This window comes from Myotis daubentonii, chromosome 3, assembly GCF_963259705.1.
Source record: "Myotis daubentonii chromosome 3, mMyoDau2.1, whole genome shotgun sequence".
NCBI lineage: Eukaryota > Metazoa > Chordata > Mammalia > Chiroptera > Vespertilionidae > Myotis > Myotis daubentonii.
Genome location: NC_081842.1, coordinates 219,904,040 through 219,912,046, shown reverse-complemented (window position 1 = coordinate 219,912,046; position 8,007 = coordinate 219,904,040). Strand labels below are relative to the sequence as shown.

Sequence of the window (8,007 nt, the reverse complement as noted above, 5' to 3'; positions counted from 1 at the left end):
TTAGAAACATCGATGAGAGAGAAACATCGATCAGCTGCCTCCTCACACCTCCTACTGGGGATGTGCCCGAAACCCAGGTACATGCCCTTGACCGGAATAGAACCTGGGACCTTTCAGTCCGCAGGCCGACGCTCTATCCACTGAGCCAAACCGGTTTCGGCTCTCTATGGCTATTTTTGTAGGGAGGAGGTCGTCAGGTTTATCGATACATGATTAACACATCGTTCAATCCATCTATTTAAAGTAAATGGTTTTTAGTTGTGCAGCCATTATTATAATCAAATTTAGAGCATTTCCATTACTCCACAAGGGGCCCCACCCCCATTCCCCTCAACCTCCCCCCAGCTCCAGGAAACCACTCATCTAGTTTCTGTCGATTTTCATGTTCTCAACACGTCAGGTAAACGGGATCACACAATATGTGGTCTTCCGTGACCGTTTCTTTCACTGAGCATAGTATTCTCGAGGTTCATCCGTGTTGTATGTACCGTGTTTCAGTACTTCATACCTTTTTATTGCCAAATAACATTCATTTGCATGGCTACACACACTTATTGACCCATTCAGTTCGTAGTTGACAGGCATTTGGATTATTTCGACTTCTTGGCCATTATGAAGAGTGCTGCACACACTTCTTGGTGGACATTTGTTTTCATTTCTCGTGGGTCCAGGCCCAGGAATGGAATTGCTGAGGCACATGGTAACCCTACAGTTAATCTTCTGAGGAACTTACAGACTTTTTCTAAAGTGGCTGCACCTAACCCCATGGACACAGACAATAGGGTGGTAAAGGCCTGGGGTGGGGTGGGGTGGGGACGGGCTGGAGGAGGTGAGTGGGGGGGGGGGTGACATATGTAATATTTTCAACAAAAAGATTTATTTTAGCCGAAACCAGTTTGGCTCAGTGGATGGAGCGTCGGCCTGTGGACTGAAAGGTCCCAGGTTCGATTCTGGTCAAGGGCATGTCCCTGGGTTGCGGGCACATCCCCAGTAGGGGTGTGCAGGAGGCGGCTGATCGATGTTTCTCTCTCATCGATGTTTCTGACTATCTCTCTCCCTTCCTCTCTGCAAAAAATCAATAAAATATATTAAAAAATATAAAAAATAAAGTGACTGCACCATTTTACTTTAAAATATATATTGATTTCAGAAAGGAAGTGAGAGGGAGAGAAACATCATTGATGGGAGAATCATCGATTGGCTGTCTCCTGCACACCCCACACTGGGGACCAAGCCCACAACCCAGGCATATGCCTGGACCAGGAATCAAACCATGACCTCCTGGGTCATAGTTGATGCTCAACCACTGAGCCACGCTGGTCAGGCCCATTTTACATTCTTACCAAAAATCTATAAATGTTTCAATTTCTCCTCAAGCTCATAACGCTTATTACTGCCTCTGTAATGATAGTGATCTTAGCGTGTGAAGTGGCATCTCATTGTGGTTTTGGTTTAAATTTCCCTTTTCATGTGCTTATTGGCTAATTACCTATCTTTGGAGACCTGTCTATTCAGATTCTTCGCATTTTTTAAGTTGGATTTTTTAATCTTTTTTATGATTGAGTTGAGAGTTATTTATATACTAGAGGCCCGGTGCATGGAAATTCGTGCACTACAGGTGGGGGTCCCTCAGCCTGGCCTGCCCCCTCTCACAGTCCAGAAGCCCTCAGGGGCAGGAGGCGACCCAGCGATCAGGGGAAGGCTATGCCCCCATCACATCTCTGCTGCTGCCACTGCTGGCAGCGCAAGCCTTGGCTGGCCCTGGTTACCTGAGCCTCGGGCGGCCCTGGGCGGCTGGGCAGCCGACATCCAAGGCTTGCGGGCGCCTTGAGCTGGCCCTGAGTGGCTGGGGGGTTGAGGGGACTGGGGGACTCTGGAGGCAGGTGCCCCAGCGGGGCTGAGGTGACTGGGCACCGCCATCTTGTGGCTGGAGGCGCTGCCATCTTTGAGGGCGTGGCAGTCAATTAGCATATTCCCTCTTTTTAAAAAAAATATATTTTATCGATTTTTTACAGAGAGGAAGGGAGAGGGATAGAGAGTTAGAAACATCGATGAGAGAGAGAGACATCGATCAGCTGCCTCTTGCACACCTCCTACTGGGGATGTGCCCGCAACCAAGGTACATGCCCTTGACCTGAATTGAACCTGGGACCCTTGAGTCCGCAGGCCGACACTCTATCCACTGAGCCAAACCGGTTAGTGCAGCATATTCCCTCTTTATTGGCTGCGGACGCCACCATCTTTGTGAGGGCATTGTGGTCAATTAGCATATTCCCTCTTTATTAGATAGGATTCTAAAGACAAGTCCCTTGTCAATATGTTTTGCAAATATTGTCGCCCATTCTGTCTTTTTGCTTGTTTGCTAATGTCCTTCGAAGTACAAAACACTTTAATTTTATTAATTCCACTTTGAATATATATTTTAAGGATAATTTATTGATTTCTACAGGGAAAGGGAGAAGAGAAAAACATCAATATGAGAGCACAACAGTGATCAGCTGCCTCCTGCATGCCCCCTACTTGGGATCCAGCCCACAACCCAGGCATGTGCCCTGACAGGGAATCGAACCAGCAACCTCTCGGTGCCCAGATGACACCCAAGATCATGAAGATTTGCTCCTGGTCCCCACAGAACAGCCTGGCCAAGGCCTGTGCAACACTTCCCTGACCTGGGTTGGCAAGGAGAGCCCACATCCGGGGTGCTGAGGTGCCTGGGGCCTTGAAGGACAGTAAGGGAGGGGGTCAGGAGTTGGGGGTGCTCAGGCTGGAGCCATCCAGGCCCTGGGCAGGGATTTTGGGCTCAGACTGTGGCCAGCACAGAAGTTGGGGGGTGGGCATGGGAGCCTGGAGAAGACAGTGGGCCTCCCCACACTTGGGGCTGCTGGGCCCTTCCCCTCACTGTGCTGGGACAAGGCAAGGAAGGATGCTGGGGGAGCCCCACCCCCAGGGTAAGGATGGGAGGGTTGGAGGCGGGAAGCTATTGCTGCTCAGGTATCTGCACCTCTCTTACTGTGAGGTCAGGGGGTGATGTGGGCCAAGCACAGAGCTTCAAGCTTCCAGCCCTGACTGTCGCTGCAACTGGGGCTTGTCTGAGGGCCGGACGGTGCCGGAGGACCTGCTGCTAAGCTGACTGTCAGGGCGGTGACCACAGGCCTCAAGGCCACTAGGGGTGCCTTCTTCCTAGCAAAGCACAGCTGGTCTCCCCAGAGTAAACACTGTCAGACAGACGAGAGCAGGCAGCACTTGCCACCTCATCTTGAAGAGACAGCCCGTCACGTCTGCGGGATCTGAATGCCAGGAGGGGGTCACTGGGGGCCTTGGGGAGACTGCAAGCCCAGGGCCGATTCATTGCCCAACAAGGGTGCATCCCAGGAGGGGTGTACCCCCAGGGCTCCAGGGAGCAGCGATGGACAGCCCAGCCCAGCTTGCAGGGAGCAGGTGGGGAGCAAGAGGGGAGGAGGTTGCTGGTGCCTGGAGAGAATCGGGCACCACAGTGGGGGCTGCCCCAGCCCGTCCCCCATGGCAAATTTCCTGGGCTGATTATTTCTCCTGAGCTCATACCGATGATTGGCTGTCATTGTCTGGTCCCCAGGCCCTGGCCCTACAGGCAGACAGACACAGGCAAAGGGACCGACAGGCTCCAACACCCAGAGCAGGCGGATAGGCTGACAATGCACATTCACTCAGCAACATTTATTGACCCATGGCCCTTGCAGGAACTAGCTGGAAGGACTGCCTGCCATGAAGGGAAGTGACTAAGATCACATACCACCCCCCTCCCCCCCCCCCCCTGGAAGCTCTGGCCCCTCCCTGCCCCTCCACATGCCAGGCCTGAGAAGGTGTTTCATCACTACTTAGCAGGAAGTGTCTGCAAGACAAAAGCCAAGATAAAAATAGCTGGTGGGTGTTCCAGAGAGCCAGCTGCCCTCAGCTGCCGGAAAGGGACAGCCTGAGGAGGGCCTGGGACAGCCCCTTGGTGCTGCCCTCTGCCCAGGCCCTCACCGTGGGACCGCCTCAGCTCCCTCTGCTTCTCAGACCTCCCTGACCGGACTACATGACGCCCGCCCCAAACCTCCCGGCTCCAGCTTTCATGCAAATCAATCGATTAGGTCAGTGTGGACTGAGCGGTTCCAAGCGTGGGGCTCAGCTCTGAGCAGGCCCTGACTCTTCCCCTACCCACTGGGCTGCACACCCCATCCCCCCAGGCCTTCCCCTCCCTGAGCTCCCCTCCCCCAGTACAGACCCTCTTCGACCCTCCTGCTCAGGAGGGCCTCGCGGGCCTACTGAGCATGTGTGTCCACACCGCTGCCACCATCCTAAGCCACTGGCCCAGACCCTGGCGCTCAGGGACATATGCGCGAGGCGGCCAGAGAGCCGGGAGGACAGGCCAGGAGGCTCAGACGGGGCAGCCTGGAAGGAGGCAGGCCAGCCTCCGGCAGTGACTCACCCTCCTCCTCCTGGATGGGCCCTGGCCGGGCAGGCGGCGGGCAGGCAGGCAACCGTCTGAACTTCGGTTGGGAAATGAATCTGGCTCCGCCTCGTGCGCGTCCAGGCTCGGCTGTGCACCTGGGACCACCCCCTCCTTGCACCTGGGGCGCAGGTCCCCGCAGACTCCTGGCCCAGTCCATCGCCACCTGGCGTCGCAGCCTCCTCTTGCGGCGCTGACACCCGCAGGTTCTCGGGAGGGACGCTCGGGCAGGATGAACCTCCAGTTCTTTCTCTTTGGGGAGGAGGGGGCCTCCCAGGGAAGGCCAGGCGCGCAGCCGGACGGACCCGGATGGGAGCGCACCCCTGAGCCCCGGGCCAAGTGCTTGTGCCAGCCTCACTCCAGTTCCCTGCCCGGGCACACTGATGCCCTCTCCCGCTGGTCCCCAGTCCTGGGGAGACTGGCCTAGGGCACGGTTCACGGAGGAGGGGCAGACGGAAACGTGAGAACAAAGCAGGAGGTGGGCCAGGCGCCTTAAAAACATTGCCCAGGGACGCTGGACTGGGGTGCATTCTGGAAAACGTGGTGGCTGCCGCCTCCTGACCGAGCCTCCTGCAGGCCTCACACCCCCTCCCACTTCGAGGTGGAGCGCTGGCTCCCGCACAAGGGTGCAGGCAAACGCACCGCCGGATGGACCCCGGGGGGGGGGGGGGGGGGCGCGCCTGCCAGGAGGGCGGGGCCTGGGGAAGGGGGCGGGGCCGCCGCACGTGCTACCAGGCTAGATCGTTCCCAGGAGACAGAAAAAACACAAAACTCTGGCTGCAGCCGCTGGAAATGAACATGCCCCGTTACAGTCTCAGCAAAGGCCGCGGCTCTGAACGGGGCGGCCTCACCGCAGCCACGGCCTCCAGGGCGCACCGCGGCCCGTCAGCCCCGCCGAGGGGGCGGCGGGGGGCGCTCCGGTCAGGCCCCGGAGGAGCGGCGGGGCGAAGGCCGTTTCGGGGCGCAGCCGGGGGAAGGGGCCGTCGAAACCCGGCAGCGGCTGGCGGCCCACGGAGACCTCGGGCGTGGGACCCACCGTAGCGGGGGCCGGGGGCGCCAGCTGGCCCAGGCAGGCCGCCAGGTGGCCGACCAGGCGGGAGCGCACGTCGGCCGGGATGTCCTCGCAGGCGGCCAGGAAGCGGTGCACCTCGGCCAGGCACTCGCTGAAGCCGGCGCGGTACTTGCTCAGGACGGCGGGGTCGGCGCCGAGCGCGGCTGGAGGCAGCGGGGAGGTGGTGGGAGCGCCGTGGGGGTCCCGCGCGCCGCCCCCTCCCCCTCCCTCGCGCCGCCGTGTCTCACCTGCCGCTGGCCCGCGCCGCAGGCTCCGCAGGTGCCTCACCGTCATCTCCAGGATGTCCGCCTTCTCCAGCTTCGAGTGGCGGGCGCTCTGGGGGCGGGGCCGGTGTGGGCGGCTGCAGCCAGCAGGGCCCCCGACTCCGGCTCCGCGCCTCGGCCCCTCGGTCGCGCCCCGCCCCGACTTACCTCTTTCCTGAGCGCGTCCAGGAGGAGCGTCTTGAGCTGAGCGAGGCTCTCGTTGATCCGCGCTCGGCGCCGCTTCTCCATGACCGGCTTGGAGGACTGCAGGTCGGGCCGTGGGCCGTGGCTGAGTCCCGGGTCCGTCCGTCCCCCCCTGCGCCTCCCGCCCGGGCCCGACCCGGTCCCACCTTCCGGTGCGCGGCCGCACTCCGGAGTCGGTTTGGGGTTCGGCTGGCGCTGGCGGGCGCGGCTGCCCGCGGCGCGGTTCGCGGCTTCCCCGGCGCGTCCGCGGGCATGGTGAGCCCGGCGCGCGAGTGCGGGTCCGGGTCCCACAGGCTCCAGGCGCGCGGCCGTTTCCCGCGGTTTAAAGCAGCGCCCCCGCGGCTGTGTGAACCCCGCGCCGCGTTCTTTCCCACGCTCGCGCCAGCCAATGAGCGGCCGCCCCGCCCTCCCACCCGCCCCGCCGGCCGCCCGCGGCCACTGTCAGTCACGCGTCCGCTCCCGGCCCGCCGACCCGCGGGGGACAAAGGGGAGCTGGGCCCGGTCCCGCGCCCGCCTCCGGCCCCTCGGGGACCGGGCGGGGAACCGCCGTGCTGCCCGCTGCGAGCGGCGCCCCAGCAGGAGGCCCCCTGGGCGCCCGGCTGCGGACCCGGGCGGAGTCGCGAATCCCACCTTCCCCCGAGCGGGGCGTCCGAAAGGGAAATTCTCGAGGGGAACCGAGTCCGGGGGGCGGGCGAACCTCGACCAGCAGACCCTTCCTTCTCCCCGGTCCGAGTCCCGCCGGGCCTGGAGCCTCCGCACAGCCGGGCCTCGCCCTGCCGCGTCTCAGCCCCCGGGACGCCGCCGCCTGCAGCGCCCACGAAGGACCCGTGACACGTGGGCGTGGGACCCAGCCACTGGGCAGGAGAGAGCGCGCAGGCCAAGGTCATAGCAGTCAGGGTGGCTTTACAGCACCATTAAATGATGGCACAGGACCAGTGAGGGTGGAGCCGCGGGCAGGTAGTGACGTCACCAGTCAGGATGACGTCATCAGACGGTAAACCTGTCCCAGGTGAGGCTGGCGAGGTCACCAGATAATCAGAGATGATTGTCTCAAGGTGAAGGTAGGTGATGACATGAGCCAATGGGGTGACTCATGGGGCTGGTGACGTCACACCCTGGGTTTCAGGGCATCAGGGTCAGCCCCAGCAACGTGGAGGGACAACAGCTGCGGTGTGGTTTATTTTAAAGAGACAAAGTGGGGAAACAGGGCTATGCTTATTTTCTTTTTTAAAAATATTGATTTCCGAGAGGAAGAGAGACAGAAATATCAACGATGAGAGAGAATCCTGCAGGTCCCACACCTGGGATCAAGCCCGCAACCCAGGGCATGATCGGAATTGAACCCCGGCCCCTTCCGCCTGCAGGCCGACGCTCTATCCACCGGCCAGGGCGGGGCGAGGCTTCATTTCGTGTTTGACGTGGTTTTCATTTTGAATTGTGTCGCGGGAGCGCTATTGTGTCCTGGGGTCACCGGCCTGGCCTTGGGACTTCTAACCGGTGGGAGGAGGCGGAGGAACAGAATCACTGCTCGCCGTAAGGGGCAGACGGACTTGGGGGGCGGGGGTTGCTGGGGGGGGGGCAGAAGCCCTTCTTCCGCTGTGTGGTCCGGGGGTCTTCAGGGAAGTAGGCGGCAAGCGAGGCTGCAAGGGGCGCACCCCGGAATCAGAGGGACCGGGAAGGTGCCGAGGGGGCTTCTGGCGCTCAGATCCTCCTTGCCACACACACGTGCCTACACGGAGGTGCGGGCCTCCAGATTGGCCTCAGGCCCAGCTGCCCCCACCCCCTCCTTCTACTGCCCCAGAGGAGCCAGTGGAGCTGGGCAGGGGGTGCTGGGAAGACTTGGGTGACAGACAGACCCACCCAGAACCTCCTGGGAGCGCTGATGGGTCCAGTGCCTCCTCGGCCAGGAGGTCTCCCAGACCTGCAGCCCCCACTCCCCGCCCCAGGGGCCACCTGGACCTTCTCCTCCTTCTAGAGGCTCTTGGGGAGCAGCTGGGGACCCGCACTTCCTGGAGGGGGGC

General features: G+C 60.9%; 1 protein-coding gene and 1 long non-coding RNA gene across 5 annotated transcripts; both read right to left on the bottom strand.

Moving 5' to 3' along the window:
• Window positions 1-1,989: 1,989 nt before the first annotated feature.
• On the bottom strand, window positions 1,990-5,137 carry LOC132231817 (uncharacterized). Of its 2 annotated transcripts, none has more exons than XR_009452144.1 (2): window positions 4,448-5,137; window positions 1,990-3,931 (listed from the first exon to the last, which is right to left on the bottom strand). It is a non-coding gene; the product is annotated as an uncharacterized LOC132231817 (long non-coding RNA). The 2 variants fall into 2 exon arrangements; XR_009452143.1 differs by having other exon boundaries at window positions 1,990-3,868.
• Window positions 5,138-5,240: 103 nt separating this feature from the next.
• HES4 (hes family bHLH transcription factor 4) lies at window positions 5,241-7,184 on the bottom strand. Of its 3 annotated transcripts, XM_059691630.1 has the most exons (4): window positions 6,133-6,664; window positions 5,951-6,046; window positions 5,768-5,855; window positions 5,241-5,683 (listed from the first exon to the last, which is right to left on the bottom strand). In XM_059691630.1, the coding sequence occupies exons 1-4, from the start codon at window positions 6,238-6,240 to the stop codon at window positions 5,316-5,318; spliced, it is 660 nt and encodes a 219-aa protein (XP_059547613.1). In that variant the 5' UTR covers window positions 6,241-6,664; the 3' UTR covers window positions 5,241-5,315. The 3 variants fall into 3 exon arrangements, with proteins under 3 accessions (XP_059547613.1, XP_059547614.1, XP_059547612.1); XM_059691631.1 differs by lacking the exons at window positions 5,768-5,855; window positions 6,133-6,664 and adding an exon at window positions 6,684-7,184; XM_059691629.1 differs by lacking the exon at window positions 6,133-6,664 and adding an exon at window positions 6,684-7,174 and having other exon boundaries at window positions 5,768-6,046.
• Between the last annotated feature and the right edge of the window lie 823 nt (window positions 7,185-8,007).

What these genes read in the sequence shown, in the direction of transcription:
- HES4 (XM_059691629.1), bottom strand. Translation starts at nt 6,873, where the DNA reads ATGACCTTGGCCTGCGCGCTCTCTCCTGCCCAGTGGCTGGGTCCCACG. An exon ending in GGAAGGGTCTGCTGGTCGAG is followed by an intron (nt 6,047 to 6,683) that starts GTTCGCCCGCCC and finishes CCCGACCTGCAG; the next exon opens with TCCTCCAAGCCGGTCATGGA. An exon ending in GCGGCGCGGGCCAGCGGCAG is followed by an intron (nt 5,684 to 5,767) that starts GTGAGACACGGC and finishes CGCTGCCTCCAG; the next exon opens with CCGCGCTCGGCGCCGACCCC.